Source organism: Epinephelus moara, chromosome 21 (genome assembly GCF_006386435.1).
Source record: "Epinephelus moara isolate mb chromosome 21, YSFRI_EMoa_1.0, whole genome shotgun sequence".
NCBI lineage: Eukaryota > Metazoa > Chordata > Actinopteri > Perciformes > Serranidae > Epinephelus > Epinephelus moara.
In genome coordinates this window covers 36,043,545-36,064,172 of record NC_065526.1, presented here as the reverse complement: position 1 = coordinate 36,064,172, position 20,628 = coordinate 36,043,545, and the positions used below count along the sequence as shown (strand labels likewise).

The 20,628-nt window shown below is 38.2% G+C and overlaps 1 protein-coding gene across 1 annotated transcript; it reads left to right on the top strand.

The window, feature by feature from the left end:
• The first annotated feature begins 5,426 nt into the window (after positions 1–5,426).
• Positions 5,427–18,906, top strand: LOC126382487 (myosin-7-like). Its single transcript, XM_050032376.1, has 37 exons — positions 5,427–5,849; positions 6,386–6,594; positions 6,690–6,833; positions 6,945–7,101; positions 7,206–7,233; positions 7,322–7,430; positions 7,582–7,674; positions 7,771–7,834; positions 8,354–8,452; positions 9,491–9,594; positions 9,695–9,833; positions 10,176–10,294; positions 10,382–10,531; positions 10,634–10,804; positions 10,899–11,208; positions 11,365–11,441; positions 11,523–11,728; positions 11,869–11,992; positions 12,078–12,214; positions 12,791–13,046; positions 13,134–13,376; positions 13,467–13,616; positions 13,656–13,682; positions 13,766–13,911; positions 13,999–14,089; positions 14,219–14,563; positions 14,670–14,695; positions 14,778–14,961; positions 15,046–15,211; positions 15,296–15,420; positions 15,521–15,829; positions 15,917–16,120; positions 16,222–16,518; positions 16,682–16,786; positions 16,877–16,972; positions 17,352–17,486; positions 18,786–18,906. The coding sequence occupies exons 2-37, from the start codon at positions 6,394–6,396 to the stop codon at positions 18,804–18,806; spliced, it is 5,358 nt and encodes a 1,785-aa protein (XP_049888333.1). The 5' UTR covers positions 5,427–5,849; positions 6,386–6,393; the 3' UTR covers positions 18,807–18,906.
• Positions 18,907–20,628: the final 1,722 nt, after the last annotated feature.

The window sequence follows — 20,628 nt, the reverse complement described above, 5'->3', positions numbered from 1 at the left end:
TTCAAGAACCACTACCAGCCACTAAATAGATAACCACTCTTTATTTTACTGGTGAGTGAAGCAAATCTATCAGCTACTTGCACATTTTACCAGTGTTTGGCTGGTGTTGATTTCCAACCCTGTTTCCATGCCTAAAAAGCTGCTGGAAACGTAGCAATGACTCGCTATATCACAACCAGTTCTAGTATTTGTTGCTCTCAAACAATGATCTGCAGCTTGGCAGACATCTCGCCTCTGTCACGTCATCCTCCATCCCCTTCACCTCCTGATGACAAAGTCAGTTCATCTACTACGTCACTTTATAATTATACACATGATACATATGAAAGGTGCAAATATAACATATCTGTGATTTGCAGAAATGTACAATGCCAACATTTTCAATAGCTGCCACGATGCCAAAAACACTGCCAACAATTCACCTTAAGGAAAAATGAATCATGATCCTGAAAACTAAAAAAGGGGTCTACATGTATTACTACATATATAATTAAATTGTCTCAGTGAAGACAATGTACTATCATGTTCACTCTAGCTGTTCCCATCATATAAATCTTAACCAAAAACAAAACAAAAAACAATGCGGATAATGCTTTGTGGCTTCAAACTACTGTATGTGTCTCGTAGGAGAGAACATACTGTAAACTACTCCACTGTTTACTTACTATATTTGTTATCAGCGAACACTGGACTTTTTTCAACCTCATTTATCTGATGTTGCAAAAGTAACTCAGCATCATGATGAGCAGAGTGTGTTCACGCATTTTCTCTTCATTAAATCTTACATGCTGACACCAACACCAATTGCGCTATTTTAATACTGACCATACTACAGAGCTGGTAAATAATTAATAAGATGTTTATGGTTTTACCTTTTCTTTAGAATTCAAGTATTACAACTTATTTTTCTTAAAACATGCCAATTAAAAATAAACACAAAAAAAGTATTTTTTCCAAATTAAATACAACAATTAAAATGCTTCTTAAGGTTTCTGGATTTGAATCAGATTGTAAAAAATGTGAAATAAATAGTATTGAAGAGGCTTCATAAGTAACAGTGTGATAAGAAGAAGAGACTGCAGAATGATGCTGCCTCAGTCCCTCACTGAAAAGGCTGACTAGGCAGAGTACTGCAGCAGAGTCTGCTAGGACCATTCTCAATATTACATGGGTCAACCAACCAATAAACTGCACACATATCTGTACAGAGTTTACTTGACTAGTTGACTAACAGCTTTTCTGAGGAGACATGTCCACTGCATAGGACACATTGCAGTAGTCTGCAGTAGTTCTTTAGCAAAAGTGGAATGTTCGGGATTATAAGTGGAGGATCTGGATAGCAAACATGAGCGAAATGAATGTATACAAAATAGTAGTGCACACGCTTTTTAACAAATGAACTACGACAGGTTTTTACAGAAACACCACAGCAGAAAGGTCTGATCACAGTACAGTGGATGTATGACATCGTAAAACAAAAACCTTATCAATAATCCCTTTGAAACTACTAAAATAATACTATAAAAAATGCTGTAGTGTGCACTACATAAGCAAAATTTTCTACTGTTAAACTACTATTATGAATGGTAGCTGCAACTTAAAAAATAACCATTCACCCATTTAAATTTGAAAAAAATTTAATTAAAAAAAAATTGTTTTCACCAAAACTTTTGGACAGACTAAATGTCAAATGATCTAAATTAATTAAGCTGAAACTACTAACCTTCATATCAGTAGTGGGGGTCAGTCTTTCTCTGGTAACAAGCATCTTCTTTTCAAAGCCAGACAAGGGAGGGCCATTTGGAACACAGAGAAGAGGCAGACTTGACAAAGATGTCTGACTGACATCAGATAATCTGGATTTAGCGTATTCAGGAATAGAGTCCTCCATAAATACCATTTCAATAATCAATATAGGACATTGGCATTAAGAGTATATTGTGGCAAAATAAACAGTTTATCAGTTTTCCAAATTAGCAGATTTTCCAACAGATTACAAGTTTTGCATTAAAAAAAGTGAACAATAAAAGCTTTAAAGAGTCAACAGTACCTTTCCATTATTTTGTCATGTCCTGGTCATTGCCTTATCAGAAGACAAGCAGTACTCAGGATTTGAGTCCACACGGAGGTCCACAGTCTGAATTAGTGGGAAGAAGACAAGGCAAGAGAACAGTCAACTCCTTGCCTCCACCAGAGCTCAACACCCCCTTAGAAGTGACCTTTCACTACAACAAAGAACAAATACTAACAATAGCTTCGCAGGCTCTAATTTCAAACTTAAGTGAGGCAAGGTGCCTCACACCTTCCCTCACGTGTTCACGGGATTGTAAAAGTCAGAGACACAAGGACTATGGACAGCTGGGAATGAGACCTTTAATGGATGGCCTTTAAAGGCGACGAGAATTCTAGTTTGAAAGCAAGCACAGTCAAGACCTGGTGAGATGTGATCTGATAGAAAGGAAGACAGCTGAGGTTCCACTTGCATTACTGGCCAGCATGCTTTGTAGGATTGTATTTGTACCAGAGTTTCATTTTGTCCTAATACCTAACTGTGTCAGGCCAAGAAAATCGTATTACATTTTTAAGAAAGCTCCTGGTTGCCATCATTCATAGTAGCTTCAGGTTGATAAGCCTCATTGTCCTTCATAGTATGGAACACTTGAGTTTCGTGCAATTTCTAAAATTTCATCTTAATACAGACTCATTTAGCATATTCTTGCATCAAGATATAGTATCCAGCATTACACTACATATACATACAGTGCAAAATAGGTTTCTCGTCTCATCACCTGTTGCTGCTGATCAAAGAAAGAATAAAAGCCTGTCCTGACTACCTGCGTCACAAGCTGTCCCCAAGCTGTCCTCTAAACCACCAAGCCCCCAAAGGCAGCCAGCAGGAATTTCACAAGTTATCTTTGTGCTCAAGGATAAAGAGAAGAAAACAATGCCATGTCAACAGAAGCAGGCCAAGGGCACTTGCAACAGGCAACTTTTGGACAGAAGCCTGGAGTATAGTCACAATAATATGAATTGTTTCAGTGCACAAATATATGTTGTGTATGTGGGTTGTTATTTATTATATTCATTCTTATAAATTGTTATTCTTTTCTTAAAAATGGAAATTCACCTGTATTGGAGCAATGAAATGAATGAATGAAACATCTGAGATTTAAAATTCTGATTTTAAAAATACAACTGCCAACACTGCAGTCAAACTATCTTTTTATTCTTTAATGATAATTAAAAACATGACCAGTTTGTGCTAATTTGAGCAGACAACTTTTTTTTTCACATAAAAAAGCTTCGTTTGATTTGATCTTGAACTGATCTGTTCTGCATAATCAGGGTATTTTATGCTTGAAAGAAAAAAGGGAACTTTGTTTCAATGTCATCAGAATAAATATACACCCTAAAATTATATGAAGACTTCACAGGCACAGTCACTGCCTTCATAATACATAAAAAAATGGTTATGATGATAAATACTGCACATCAAAGGAAAAAGAAGATAACATCATCTGCAAAACCATGTGCACATCTAGCATGTTGTCACCCTTAACTTGACAGTTCTTTAGTGGCAGTATGTGGCAATTACCAAATTTAACAATAAAGTAAAGGCTCTTTTCAATGCTGAACTAATTAAAATAAAATTATTATTGAAGTTACTTAATTTCTAACTAACATAATAGTAGAGCACTTTTTATGTCTTGTTATCCTGATAGTTAGGACCCTAAAAAAAGGACTAATGATGCAACCAATCTTTTTCACTCTCCTGGGTGAAAGTCCTGTCTTTGACCCATTCACAATCCCTCCCTCCATACGCAGACTTCCTTGCTCTTTATACTATTACAGTTGCTCTGAGCATCAAATATTGCAAGGTATGGGTTTACACTAGAGTTAGATGAAAGCCTAGTGTGTGTCATAGAGACGGCAAAGGATGCCTTCGGCATTAAGATCCCACACAGAGGGGCATAACAAAGCCTTAGTATTTGATGACTTGGGAATAAGAATGGGCTGCCTTATCTATATTTTCTATATGCACAGGCCAGGTAAATTGTTTTATCAATGACACACACACATTAGGGTACAATTACAACATCTGACACCTTAATTGTACATCATATACAGTACAATTACAAATAGCAATACAATTATCTAGCTTTATTACTTTATACTTTACATTTTGGTTTGTTTTTATACTATTTTCTACATATATGTAATGCAAAGACCTAAACCACAATGCTGGAAACTGCCTACAAAAGACTGATAGAAGGGAGTGATTGTTGTCTTTCTCTCACCACATCCAGTACCTGGATTAGTGTCTGACCCAAAGAGACTGTGGGTATTGCAGATGGGTATCTGTATTGACATCCTAGGAGAGCATTGTCAGTGAAAATTCCTACAGATTTTGCTTTTTAACTATTTCAATGGTCTTGACTCTAAAAGCCCATGTGCTTGCAGTCCTGGTTCAGGTCATTGAAAAGTGTCTGTCTCAAAAGGTCAGCTCAAGTAACTGAAATTTCATGTAATATAACCAGGAGTTGGATTGCATAGTGTCTGAACAATGTTATTGATGGTAAAGAAAGGACACAACGCCAAGTGACCAGAGTTAGATATAGATAGGCATATATCTGTGAACAGTGGTGAGTGATGAAAAAGGGATCTCACAGCTGTGACCTTGGCCTTGTCTTGCCTATCTGTAGACAACAGCTGCAGCTCTTTATTCTCCCTCTTGAAATGTATTTCACACCCTATCACTTGACGGACTATTGTTGAACTTCAGATCTCGAGATGTTTGATGTCACATAAATCTTGCGTGCCTACTTTATTTACACTATAGAGGCACAGTCTATGATAAAATATGAATAAGACCACCATTATAATATAGAACAGTGGATCTAACTTCTACTTAACAAATGGCCCTTAATTACAAGCATTTGAATTAATGTATTTTAAGAAAGAACACATGCCATTAGTGCTTTTCTGGAGCATACAGTATCATAGGACCTATCATGTCTTGATCATGAAACAGATTAATAATTAATTGGATCACAATTAATTTGAGTGTTGTGGATAGAAAGGGATTCTCTAGTCCCTTTTATAATAATGATGTCTTTGAAAGTTTTGCCAGGCATTGATTTATCTAATTCAATCAAAGCATAGAAACTTTTAATAATCAAATTTCCAGTATAAAGTAAACTTAATTATCATCAGATATTCTGATGTTGATTATCATTCCAAAACTGCTTTATGTAACTTACGGAGACAAAAGAGAATTACTTGATAGATTGCAGCTTGTCCCCTCTCCCCCACCTCCTGCCTTCCCCTTTCTTTGTCATGTCCAGTCTATCGTATTAGTCTCTTGTTCACAAGGTGAGAGCAACAATAGCAGCCCAAGGCTCTACCCAATTTGGAGAATGCTTTTTGTGAAAGGAAACCTGGATGCCATTTCTCTGATATGCATCCCCATATTTGGCTGACTAACAACCTTTATTAAGAGAGGCAGTCTGGTGTCAGCCACTGGATCCATCATTTCACTTGACAAAGGTTGACGGTCAAAGGTAAGAAAAACATCCACTCAAATGGGAAACTGCTGCTTCATAAGTGAAGAGTGTTTGTTGATGATGTTAGAGTTACTCCCAGCTCTATATTGACAGTTGTTACTGCTAACAACATTTCGTAAGGGGTTAGTGAAACATTGTGGTTGAGGAGATCCATTGTGTTACTGCTTTTTTATACTTGTCACTTGATTTGTCTCAGATAATGATGTAACATGACATTCTGTCTGCTTCTGTCTGCGAAATACAAATAACACAGATCCCAAGTACTTGTGGAGGGAAACACCTCAGGTAAAATTTACAGCTACATTTAAGTGACTGCAATCATTTCTTTATTATGGAATGCAACAGTTTACCCAATTATTAAGTATCTTGCTTTTCTGTTGATACATGCATATGTCATGCAACAAATAATGCCTTTTCTGATTCTGACATTCTGGGGTTGTTGTCACATTTAAAAGGGCCTGAAATCCAATTTTCCTACATGTGAAGGACCTCTGCATGTCTATTGTACGGTGCCAACTGCTGAGTTTTCTACTGTGCATATGACAATAACCTTCTTGAATCTTTAATTTAATGTCAAAGGTGCATCCTTTTATTAAAGGAAAAAAGCTAAAGTTAAAATGTTTTAAAGAATACAGGTATGCTAACAAGACAATGATTGCAAGTATTGATTTTTGTGTGGAGATGTACATTTTCTAGGTTCATTATTGATATTATGTTGTTTGTCTTGTATGTGTTTTCGTTGGGTCTTATGTTAATCATCAATGGGTCAAATATGTGTGTACAAAGAAAATCACAGGCCACAAAATGTTTTTTTGTTAAAGGTTGAAAAATGGGTGATGCCGCAATGGCAGAGTTTGGGACAGCTGCTTCTTATCTTAGGAAGTCAGATAAGGAGCGTCTAGAAGCCCAGACACGTCCATTTGACATGAAGAAGGAGTGTTTTGTTCCTGATCCAGAGGTTGAGTATGTCAAAGGTTCCATCACTAGTCGTGATGGTGACTCTGTCACTGTCCAGACTGAATTTGGAAAGGTATGTACATCATTTCAGTTCAGTTCAATTCAGTTCAAATATAGGCTAATACACGTTTAAACCTTTGTTTAAAATTGTGTCATCTCTTTCTGCAGACTGTGACAGTGAAGGAGTGTGATGTTCACCCTCAGAACCCGCCAAAGTTTGATAAAATTGAGGACATGGCGATGTTCACCTTCCTCCATGAGCCCGCTGTACTGTTTAACCTCAAAGAGCGTTACGCAGCATGGATGATTTATGTAAGACAATGGCTTTAACTGTAAGATGATGGCTTTAACTGTAACTACTTCATTAATGAGACATCTCAGCATCTAAAACCCCAACTGTCTATTCCTCTTTTATTATGGCAGACCTACTCTGGGCTCTTCTGTGTGACTGTCAACCCCTACAAGTGGCTGCCAGTCTACAACCAAGAGGTGGTTGTTGCCTACAGAGGAAAGAAGAGGAGTGAAGCTCCTCCTCATATCTTCTCAATCTCTGACAATGCCTACCAGTACATGCTGGCAGGTAAAACGTCTACTTAAGCCTTAATTTTATTCAAAAGCTCTAATGTCATTACGTTTTTTACTTATACATTTGACAATTTTTTTGAAAATCTCTTCTTCTCACAGACAGAGAAAACCAGTCGATCCTTATCACGTAAGTCACGCTGCCAAGAAAAAAAAAAAATCTCTCCAGTAGTTAAGGGTCATGGATCTTGGACTAAAACTTTCTGTCTCTCTTTCAGTGGAGAATCTGGTGCTGGAAAGACTGTAAACACCAAGCGTGTCATTCAATACTTTGCCAGCATTGCTGCTGCTCCGGGTGTGAAGAAAGACCAAGCTGCTGAAAAGAAGGTGTGTATTACACACATATTTCTTAATATAATACAATAAAAAAATCAATTGTAAATTATTTAGTTTAAATAAGTTAGTAAGTCGAGTTCTCTTTCATAAAGCTTTTCAAAAATGGCTGTAAACCTGAAGTGTCTTTGTTTGATGAACTCAGGGTACCCTGGAGGATCAAATCATTCAGGCTAACCCTGCTCTTGAGGCCTTTGGGAATGCCAAGACCATCAGGAATGACAACTCCTCCAGATTTGTGAGTGTCTGTGTGACTGCAGTGAGGCTACTTGATTATCACTGAAGGTTATTTTTTCATATTAGAAATATAAATGAACACTACTTTTCCTCTTAGGGTAAATTTATCAGAATTCATTTTGACAACCGAGGAAAGCTGGCCTCTGCTGACATCGAAACATGTAAGTGAAACTAAATACATCTCTACATCCATTTTCTAGGGCACCTATTCATTTTATAACTTGTGGTGCTAGTGACAGGATTTCAGACTATCACAGAGCTAACACACATACTAAAGGAACACACAAATACACACTCACATTCAAACCTATAGGAGATTTTGAGTCACCAGTTTGCCTAACCTGCACATAGGAAATCAGAGTAACTAAAGAAAGTCGCACAGAGACTAGGGGAATGTACAGACACACAGAAAGGCTTTTGCAAATTTGAACCCAGGAGCTTAATGCTATAACCTCTGAACCAATGTGCCAATAAAACACAATTAACAAAAAGTATTTAAATGTTTGACTGTCAGTTCTGACCATTTTGTTTTAGAAAATGTGTTATTTCTGTACAAACCTGTTAAATTTGTATAGTTGCATGATGCTGAGTGGTAAGATTCTTGTAATTAAAGTTAAACCCATGCCTATAGCAAATTATTTTATACTGAAACACAGTAACATTAATTATACCTCTAACAGACCTCCTGGAGAAGTCTCGTGTGACCTATCAGCTTAAAGCTGAGCGGGACTACCACATTTTCTACCAGATCTTGTCTCAGCAAAAACCAGAACTTCTGGGTAAGTGTACAATATAGATAGAATCACAATGTTTATTTACAATAACTGGTAGAAAATTGTTGCATCACATACATAAAATCAAACATTGCTAAACAAACACTGCCTCAATTATTTAGTTTTTAAACATCTAGAAAAAGACCACCAAAAAAGACAAATTAAATAAAGGTTAAGCGCATGCTATATTATAGAATATTTTCACTGCGTTACCTCTGTTAAATGGCCTTTTCCAACAGGGAACTGAAGCTGTTATATCAAAGCAACCAAAATCCATTCACAAAAGCAGTAATTTAACTTAGCAGAACACTGAGTTGCTGGTCTACTGCGGGGTCAGTTGGTTCGTGTGTAAGGTAAAGCGGAGCAAATCTCAAAATACAGTGTACACTTACACTGATTTTAAGTTTTTAGGTGGCTAAATACATTTAATTGCGGCCCTGTCCACAGCAGTACATTGCTTGTTTTCAGTACTGGTAGATTTGGTTTATCCAAGGTGATTACACTGCAACAAAGTACATACAATAGGCACAGCAGAAACATCAGATAGGTCACACCACAGTGTTTAACTATATATTTTCTGGGGCGTCGGTTGCTTAGTGGTAGAGCAGGTGCCCCATGTACAAGGCTGTTGCCGCAGCGGCCCGGGTTCAACTCCAGCCTGTGGCCCTTTGCTGCATGTCACTCCCCCTCTCTGTCCCCCCCTCACGCTCATCTGTCCTATCAATTAAAGGCCTAAAAATGCCCCGAAAAATATCTTTAAAAAAAAAAAAAAAAATATATATATATATATATATATATATATATTTTCAAATGTTAGAGCTATGGCTGAAAATGATGACAGAAATCAACAAGTTTGCTGATTTTACATATCTCCATAATTCTAATTAACTGCCAGTGTTCTACCTGTAAGAGATTGTTGTTGTTGAGGCAACATCAAAGTGATTTGGTCTATACATGTGACATACGGTTATTATTACCATGCTGTACTACTGTATGCATTCTATCATAAAATAAATATTTTCTTTTTTGTGACTGTAATATTAGACATGTTGCTCATCACCAACAACCCCTATGACTACGCCTTCATCTCCCAAGGAGAGACAACAGTAGCCTCTATCAATGACTCTGAAGAGCTGATGGCCACTGATGTGAGCTGAATCTTTGATTGACAAAAGCAACATTTTAATCAAACATCAATTTAGATCAAAATAAGAAAATATCATAATTATTTATTTTTCTTTTATTCAGGACGCCTTTGATGTGCTGGGCTTCACTCAAGAAGAGAAGAACAGTATTTACAAGCTGACTGGTGCCATCATGCACTATGGTAACATGAAGTTTAAGCAGAAGCAGCGAGAAGAGCAGGCAGAAGCTGATGGCACTGAAGGTGAGAGAGGCTGTGATATGTAGATGGCTATTATTATATAATATATAATACAAAATGTAACATATTATTATCATCATCATTATTATTAATATTATTATTATTATTATTAAAGATTTGGTGCAGCATAGATCCAGACTCCTAGCCGTTCCTGAGACACAATAATATGATAAAAATAAAACTTTTCAAATGATTATGTTTTTGCTCACTACACTCACGTACCTGTTTATTAGTTACAATATGCTAAAACTAATGCAGTGTAATACTACAGTCTAGCGATAAATGTCAGGTTGAAGAGGCAGAGCCTTATGCATATGAGACTGATGCATATCTTAACTTTCTCAGTTGCTGACAAAGTTGCATATCTGATGGGCCTGAACTCTGCCGACCTCATCAAAGGTCTCTTGCACCCAAGAGTCAAAGTAGGAAATGAGTGGGTCACCAAGGGACAAAATGTCGCTCAGGTAATTACTTGAGGGAACCTTTTGAGGATAGCTTAATTTAAGAAAAAGTTAAGTTTATAAAGATGTTACTAATGATCTTTTCCCCAGGTGTACTATGCTGTCGGTGCACTGTCTAAGTCAGTATATGAGAAGATGTTCCTGTGGATGGTGGTGAGAATTAACCAGTCCCTGGACACCAAGCAGCCCCGTCAGTACTTTATTGGTGTACTGGACATTGCTGGATTTGAGATCTTTGATGTGAGTTTTGAATGGAATACACAACTAATAAACATGGGTAAACATGTTTGTTTAACATTTTTATTCCTGAGATAATTTTGCTTACTATCAATGTAATTACAGTTCAACACCTTTGAGCAGCTGTGCATCAACTTCACCAATGAAAAACTGCAACAGTTTTTCAACCACCACATGTTTGTGCTGGAGCAGGAAGAGTACAAGAAAGAGGGCATTGAATGGACTTTCATAGATTTTGGGATGGACTTGCAGGCCTGCATTGATCTGATTGAAAAGGTGAGATACTGGACTATTACATGTCCAGACACACATAAAGATTGACTGAAAATATTGTAACTATTTTCAACCACTCATATTTTTGTCCCCTCAGCCCATGGGTATCATGTCCATCCTTGAAGAGGAGTGCATGTTCCCCAAAGCTTCTGATACCACCTTTAAAGCTAAGCTCTATGACAACCATCTGGGGAAATCTGGTAACTTTCAGAAGCCCAGAATTGTCAAAGGGAAACCAGAGGCCCATTTCTCCCTGGTTCATTATGCTGGAACTGTTGATTATAATATCAACAACTGGCTGGTGAAGAACAAGGATCCTCTGAATGAGACCGTTGTTGGACTTTTCCAGAAGTCTAATCTCAAGCTGTTAGGTACCCTCTTTGCAAATTATGCAGGAGCTGAGTCAGGTATGTTGACACTCACTACTTATAATTAATGTAAATATACTAAAACATACAGTAATGGTTGACAATGATGAACATCTTAATACAGATTCAATCACTGTACAGTTTTTGTACAGCTTTCTTTCAATGAAATGTGAGTGATTATAATTTTTTATATAGCTGATTCTGGTGGGAAAGGCAAAGGTGGCAGCAAGAAGAAAGGTTCATCCTTCCAAACAGTATCAGCTTTGCACAGAGTAAGATATTTATCTTTTTTTTTTCATTCACACATAACAAAAACATAAAGTGTGTTCAAAGTTATGCATTAAAACTTGCAGGAGAACCTGAACAAGCTGATGACCAACTTGAGGTCAACTCACCCTCACTTTGTACGCTGCATCATCCCCAATGAGACCAAGACTCCTGGGGCCATGGAGAACCCTCTGGTGATGCACCAGCTGCGCTGTAACGGTGTGCTGGAAGGCATCAGGATCTGCAGAAAGGGCTTCCCCAACAGGATCCTCTATGGAGATTTCAAACAGAGGTTGACATGTGATGGATAAACCCAAATTTATAACTACCAGTGACAGTGAATGTCTTGTCTGAATTGTTGTGGTATTATTATATGTTTTTTTTTTTTTTTTTACAACATTCTACACATTTTATTTGTTGTATTTGTGTCAGATACCGTATTTTGAACCCTAATGCAATTCCTGAGGGACAATTCATCGACAACAAGAAGGCTGCTGAGAAACTGTTAGGTTCTCTGGATATTGACCATAACCAATACAAACTGGGGCACACTAAGGTCAGTATTATATATACAAAATGCATTTTTCATAACATACACTGTATGTTACAACTGAATATCTAATTTGCTTAAAATAAAAAAGGTGTTCTTCAAAGCTGGACTGTTGGGTCTGCTGGAGGAAATGCGAGATGACCGACTAGCACTAATCATCACTGGCATCCAAGCACGGTCAAGAGGACTTCTGGCGAGAATTGAATTCCAGAAGATTGTTGAACGCAGGTAACTGCTCACAGCAAGGCCCAAATCTGTAAGTCAACTCAAATCAAGTCAGTTTTATTAATAAAGCTCAAGGAGCTTTACAGTCTGTAAATCTTGCAACATCCTCTATCATTAGACCCTTAACTTGTATCCGGGAAAACTTCAAGAAAAACCTATCAACCTATAAGAAACAATTAAGAAACCATATCCACACAAAAAGCAGTACCTCAAAATGGACATGCGCTCTTCCTTACGTACACAAACCAAACAGTACAACTGCCATTGAACCAAACATGGGAGAGCACTGTGAGGGGTGGGAATAGATTTAGGTCATATTGAAAAAGACAGTTCTGCAATCAGGTTAAAACTGGATTTATTTGTTTCATTTTGTACATGTTAATGTGAGGATATGAAAACATGAGCGTATTTAGGAAATGTGGATATCTAATTTGGGCATATGTACACATTGCTGTTCTCACGTGTTGTGTTTGTTATTTCTCAATGAAAAGAGGTAGTAAAAAAATAAAATAAAATAAAAAAATCATGGATTTATCCCTGCTGGAAATGGCTTTATGATCAACTTTTTGTTGTCCACAGGGACGCACTACTTGTGATCCAGTGGAACATCCGTGCGTTCATGGGGGTCAAAAATTGGCCCTGGATGAAGATGTACTTCAAGATTAAACCCCTCCTGAAATCAGCAGAGACTGAAAAGGAGATGGCCAACATGAAGGAAGAGTTTGCCAAACTAAAAGAGGCTTACGCAAAATCTGAAGCTCGCAAAAAGGAACTGGAAGAAAAAATGGTCTCTCTTCTCCAAGAGAAGAATGACCTGCAGCTTCAAGTTCAATCTGTATGTTCACAATCTGTCAGCATTAGAAAAAATATTAAAATAAAGCCAAGTCTGCCAGTGTTTAATGCTGTGCCTTTTAAATAACAGGAGCAAGATAATCTGTGTGATGCTGAGGAAAGATGCGAGGGGCTGATTAAGAGCAAGATCCAGCTGGAGGCAAAAATCAAAGAGCAGTCAGAAAGACTAGAGGATGAGGAGGAGTTGAATGCTGAACTGACTGCTAAGAAGAGGAAATTAGAGGATGAGTGCTCTGAGCTGAAGAAAGACATTGATGACTTAGAGTTAACTCTGGCCAAAGTGGAGAAAGAGAAGCACGCTACTGAGAACAAGGTACCACAAACACTAATTGCTGTGAAATTAACAACAAAACAACTCACTTGTGTTGAAGTCCTTGATTAAAAAAAAATCCTCTGGCCATAGGTTAAGAACCTGACTGAGGAGATGGCTGCTTTGGATGAAATCATTGCTAAGTTGACAAAGGAAAAGAAAGCCTTACAGGAAGCTCATCAGCAAACACTGGATGACCTGCAGAGTGAAGAAGACAAAGTCAACACTCTGACGAAGGCCAAGGTTAAGCTGGAGCAGCAAGTGACTCTGACGAAGGCCAAGGTTAAGCTGGAGCAGCAAGTGGATGATGTAAGAATTTACAAGATCAGATGGACTTGTTTTTAACATGTAAAATAATGGCTTGATAAAAAGTTAGTCATTACCACCCACAGCTTGAAGGGTCCCTGGAGCAAGAGAAGAAAGTGCGTATGGATCTTGAGAGAGCAAAGCGGAAGCTTGAGGGAGACCTAAAGTTAACTCAAGAGAGTCTCATGGACCTGGAAAATGACAAGCAGCAACTCGAAGAGAGGCTGAAAAAGTAACATAAATTTTGCTCTGTAAAAATAAAAACAGATTAAAATATGTATCAACTGGTACATGTCAATTTATTCTTTTTTATCCACAGGAAAGATTTTGAAATCAGCCAACTTATTGGCAAGATAGAAGACGAACAAGTGATGAGTGCCCAGCTCCAGAAAAAATTGAAGGAGTTACAGGTAATAATTTAAATAGGATAAAGAAACTTGATTAAGATGGTGCATGGACATGGAATTTCAAAACAACGATTCATAGTTCAGTCAAAATCCAAAACTTCCATTAAGGGTTTTGCTTTCATTTTGGTCTAGGCCCGCATCGAGGAGCTGGAGGAAGAGCTTGAGGCAGAACGAGCTGCCCGAGCCAAGGTGGAGAAGCAGAGAGCAGACTTGTCCAGAGAGCTGGAGGAGATCAGTGAGAGGTTGGAGGAGGCTGGTGGAGCAACAACTGTCCAGATTGAGATGAACAAGAAGAGGGAGGCTGAGTTCCAGAAACTCCGCAGAGACCTTGAAGAGGCCACTCTGCAGCATGAAGCCACTGCTGCCACTCTCAGGAAGAAACAAGCTGACAGTGTTGCTGATCTGGGAGAGCAGATCGACAACCTGCAGAGAGTCAAGCAGAAACTGGAGAAGGAGAAGAGTGAGCTCAGACTGGANGTATGAGGAGGAGCAGGAGGCCAAGGCTGAACTTCAGCGCAGCATGTCCAAGGCCAACTCTGAGGTGGCTCAGTGGAGAACTAAGTACGAAACTGATGCCATCCAGAGAACTGAGGAACTAGAGGAGGCTAAGTGAGTAAAAATGTATTTTCACTCCAACAATTTGGCAAAGTTTAAAAGCAATTAACCATGAATGAATTCTGTCATAATGCAGAAAGAAGCTGGCTCAGCGTCTGCAGGAGGCCGAGGAGGCTGTTGAAGCAGTGAATGCTAAATGTTCCTCTCTGGAGAAGACCAAACACAGGCTGCAGAATGAGATTGAAGATCTCATGGTGGATGTGGAGAGGTCTAATGCTGCTGCTGCTGCTCTGGACAAGAAGCAAAGAAACTTTGACAAGGTTAAATTTAAAAATCATTTGGCATTTTTACTCTTTTAGTTGAAGAATGACAGTGTAATTGACCTTGAAGCACACATATTTCAGATCTTGGCAGAATGGAAACAGAAGTATGAAGAGTCTCAAACAGAGCTGGAGAGCTCTCAGAAGGAAGCCAGGTCTCTGAGCACTGAGCTCTTCAAACTAAAGAACTCCTATGAAGAATCTCTTGAACATCTGGAGACCATGAAGAGAGAGAATAAGAATCTGCAGGGTAAGGGTGACACCAGCTCACGCCTCCATTGAAGAATTTGTTGTCATGAGTAAACCAGTGATAATGTTACATTTTGTTTCTCAGAGGAAATATCTGACCTCACTGAGCAAATTGGTGAGAGTGGAAAGAGCATTCATGAACTTGAGAAGATGCGAAAACAATTGGAACAAGAGAAGTCTGAGATACAAACAGCCCTGGAGGAAGCAGAGGTGTGATGAATTCAAAGTGCTCATGGTGAACCTTAAGAACATTTTTTAATATTGGTAATAACTTGACATATATTTCATTTTCATTCTTATTTCATGACAGGCCTCACTGGAGCATGAGGAAGGGAAGATTCTCAGAGCCCAGCTTGAGTTTAACCAGATTAAGGCTGATATTGAGCGCAAGCTGTCTGAAAAAGATGAAGAGATGGAGCAAGCAAAGAGAAACCAACAGCGTATGGTGGATACTCTTCAGAGCTCTCTTGAGGCCGAGACTCGAAGCAGGAATGAGGCCCTCCGTTTGAAGAAGAAGATGGAGGGAGACCTCAATGAGATGGAGATTCAGCTGAGCCAGGCCAACAGGCAGGCAGCTGAGGCTCAGAAACAACTTAAGGCTGTTCATGCACATCTGAAGGTTTGTATTTTTTTTAAAGAACACCTTGGACATAGTATGTTATTAATTGATTTACCTTGCTTCACAGTAATTGTTCCCCTCTTCCAGGATGCTCAACTCCAGCTCGATGACTCTCTTCGAGCCAATGATGATCTAAAGGAAAACAGTGCCATCATTGAGAGACGCAACATCCTGCTTCTGGCCGAAGTGGAGGAGCTCAGGGCTGCTCTGGAGCAAGCTGAGAGAAGTCGCAAACTTGCTGAGCAAGAGCTGCTGGACGTTAGTGAAAGGGTGCAGCTACTGCACTCACAGGTGAGATGCAGCAATCATCAATACATTCTAGTGTGTTTGTTTTACATTCATTGTTTTCACAATGGAAATACCACTATTAATTATTAACTTTGTCAAATTAGAATACTAGTCTGATAAATCAAAAGAAGAAGCTGGAGGCTGATACTGCCCAGCTTCAGACTGAAGTAGAGGAAGCAGTACAAGAGTGCAGAAATGCTGAGGAAAAGGCCAAGAAGGCCATTACTGATGCTGCCATGATGGCAGAGGAGCTGAAGAAAGAGCAGGACACCAGTGCTCACCTGGAGCGTATGAAGAAGAACATGGAGCAAACCATTAAAGACCTGCAGCACCGTCTGGATGAAGCTGAACAGATTGCAATGAAGGGAGGCAAGAAGCAGTTGCAGAAGCTCGAGGCCAGGGTGAGTGTAAATAATTTAAGGTGAACAACCTAATAAAAATACTGAATCATCAAAATCAGACTATATCATAGATATTCGAACTGTAATGTTTCCTCACAATCAAAAAGCCTACACAAAAATATGAAATATAAAAAACTCAATCTTCAAATCATTTCCTTCACAGATCAAAGAACTGGAATGTGAAGTAGAGGCTGAACAAAGAAAGTCCAGCGATGCTGTCAAGGGAATACGAAAATATGAGAGACGAATCAAAGAGTTGACTTACCAGGCAAGTTTTAACTCATTTACAAAATTGTGTAACATTGAAAGTGTAATTTCTATTAGAACTACAAGTCTTTGGTCTTTTTGTTGTTTTTAGACAGAGGAGGATCGTAAGAATCTTGCCCGTCTGCAAGATCTGGTAGACAAGCTACAGCTAAAGGTCAAATCCTACAAGAGAGCTGCAGAGGAAGCTGTAAGTACTCTTAGTATTTTAGAGAGACTAATATAGAAAAAAAAGCATTAAAACTGTCAAAGCTTATTGTGTGTGCTTATTTCCTGATCAAGACAGTGAGAGCTATGTGGTAGAGCTAGACACTACGGCCAAAACAGGCATTTTCTTATCAGCATAAGGATAGAGTTGACTGATAAGCCCTTGATAAACCGCATTAGATTTGCACAGTCCAGTACAAACATTCTGTCAATTAACACTGATAAATAATCTTAAACATAATTGATTATTATATGAAAATGCAATTGAAAAAACTAGAAACAGCTGTAAAGTTTCATAACATCAACAACATAAGTGCAGTAAAGTCAAGCACTAATAAGGATATTGCATTTCTGTTTCACAGGAGGAACAGGCCAACAGTAATCTTACCAAGTTTCGTAAGATTCAACATGAGCTTGATGAAGCTGAAGAGAGAGCTGATATCGCTGAGTCTCAGGTCAACAAGCTACGTGCCAAGAGCCGTGATGTGGGGTCAAAGGTCAGTTATTGATTTTTATCCTGTTTTATGTCAGGAACTCTACATGTGCCTGTTTTGTGCCCAATCAGAGTTAAAGTAAATACAGTGCTGTTGCAATCAGGATGATGTGTTATGAATAAAATATATAATAATTTATCACATGAAATGCATTGGGATCACAAATAAAACATTAAAGCCCTGTTTCCACCAAAAACCTTTGGTATCGTACTTTTAGAACCAAAAGTAACCCCTACCGATACACTGTAGATCCATTAAGCGTTTCCACCACAGACAGTACTCTGAAATATGGGCAGGGTTATTACTCACAGCTCCGTCCAGCTTCTGCTGTATGTCTTCTTCATTTGTGACACAGAGGGATGTCTGCACCTTGTTATCGTCCACAGGACAGGGTTGGCGCACTGACATCTTTAGAACAAAAAAGAAAACACTGGAGTTAAAGTCTCTTCATGGGATATTTAAATATAGTGGGTTTGTGCACTGAGTTTTCTTCTCCAGATGAGGATTAGAGTATATGTCGGTTGTAATACATATACATTTTTTAAACACTTAAAGATCCAATCCTAAAGCATATGTCATCCAAGAGAGCCAACAAAAACAAATGGAATGGTCTGAGTTGTCATATTTAAGCTGAGTTGACTGACTGCATTGAGCAGCATTACAAGTAAAGGTTCCACCATCAAAGCTGCCAGTAGCTGCCCGCAGTCAACACAGCGACTTATTTATTTTTTCTCGGTCTATGGCTGCTGCACGAGGCAGCAAAACATCCTTTCATTTTATAGTTAAAGTTTACCAATGTATGAAAAACTTGCCATGGCATGAACAGTGGTTACAGAACCTTCAAAACCAGCTGCAACTAAGACCTGAGCAAGTGACAGTTGTTGACTAATCAACACACTGCAGTGTTTCTAGCTCCACCTTTTAGTACCGGATCTGATTGCTAGGCACCCCAGCAGAATAGTGACCAAAAATGGTGCCAGTTCTGTTGGTACCATCCACAACTTTTCACAATGGAAACTGAAAAATAACTGTTCTAATGTGTACTGAACTGAACTGAACTGAACCAGACTGCTTGCGAGGCTTGAGGTATTGTTTATTAACCACTCAGTATATCACTAGAACCCATTAATGCCACTTGTTAAGTAATATACTGTGCGCACAAAACTAAAATGTAGGACAGTGAATTTACAACATTTTGTTTTGATTGTGCCACTGTGTCAAAAAATATAATGCATTTAGAAGTAACATTTTAAATAACAAAGAAATATATTTCATTATTGACTTGTTTTTCTCTTATTTCAGAAAGGACATGATGGGGAGTGAAGCTCATGGAATGAATTCTTGTTTCTGAGGCATCTGATGTCTGAATAATGGTGTCTCCCTAAGCATGTCAGTTGTTCAGTAGAATAAAGTAATCTGCATCTCAAACTGTGCCTTGGCTTTTTCTGCAACTTCATATTGGTACACTTGAACAAAATCCTACCAGTGATGATTAAGTTAACTGGGGTATTTTGCATGTTTATAAAGGCCTTCAAATAGTTAAGTACAGTTACAGTTATGGCTGATGTAGCCATTACTACATAATTAAAATGCAGTATCTATGTCACAATTATAACCTACATGTAAAATATGGGATTGTAGCTGCACACATCATTGCACAACAATTCAAACCAGCATTTTTCGTTAAAATCTGAATCTCTGTCTGCGTGATTGGTTTATCACCATGTGAATTTAAGTTTTTATATTTATACTGTGACATACTGACAGACATTCAAGCAGATCAACTAGATTTCTGTATACAGTACAAACTCTGCATTATAACCTGGTTGTATCTTCCATAAAACAGTTAATACTTAATGAAAAAAACTTTAATTTGTTAATTTTACCACACAACAAACAACATGTCTTGGAATCAACAGTTACCAATATCAATAGTTAGTTGCCACCCACCAAGGATAGAGTGATTAGTTATAGATAATTCATACACCACTAATGTAATTTTGTGTTGCACCTTTGACCATATCCAGCAACACTGTTGGGGTAGGGTGGAGGGAGGGGTTCTGTGTGGTCAGAAATACGCTCTGTTTCACACCCAACAGTGCTATCACAGTGTAGGGACACAAATCCTGGAGTGCAGTTCACATCACTGCAGCAGGTTTAGAGTTAAACCACTAGAGTCCTACTGGACTTGAATGATCTTTACAAAGCATGATTTCATTGGATGCTGGGCAGTTGATGGGTCTGCCCCCCTAATTTGTTTTGTTGACACAAATAGCCTGCAGATAATAACTGCGATCACTGTGAGAAGGGTTATAAAGGGTTTCAGTTAAGTCGTGATAAAGAGTCATTGTGCTAAACAGGAAAATCTTTGTGATTGAACTGTTAATTAAAATAGACTGATTATATCCACAACATAATTCACGTTACCATGAAGTGTTTTTTAAAAAAAAAATATCTATCGGGATTATATTTATGGATTTTTCGATACACACAGCATTTTTTGAAAAGGTTTCAATACAAATTTCCTGCAGTATCGTTACACCGGTAACAGCTGAACTTTCTCGAACTTTTTCCCACAGTCATTCTGCTATTCTCTGCTACTAAACAACATTGTCATGTTATAGCCTTGTTACATTTATTTTCTAACTAGAATTACCTCCTTATGGTTGTATGCCAACAACCAATCAAGTTGCAGTTTATGTGTCTGTCCAGATTGAGCCATGACAGTAGATGCTTTGAATATGGATGCTGCAAAGAAGCTACAAACTCCAAAACATGGATGATTCCCTCACATCTTCAACATGGCAGCATTCAGCACATGTTCAAGGTGGACACTCAAGATGAGTGTCTCCAATTCAGTATCTTACCAAATATCTTTCCCTCTGTTTTTGAGTTATGACATTGAATAAAGACCAGAAAATATTGTGGTGTCACAGTGAAGTTGATCTTTGACCTTTTGGATATAAATGTCTCCACTTATCCTTTTATCCTTTGATTTTTGTCTTAAATTTTTGTCCTAATTAGTGTATGAATTCTTGAGTTATGGCCAAAACAAGTTTTGTGAGATCATAGTGACTTTTGACCATCACAATCTTATCAGTTCATCTTTCCAAGTGGACAGTTGTGCCAAATTTTTTTTAAAAAA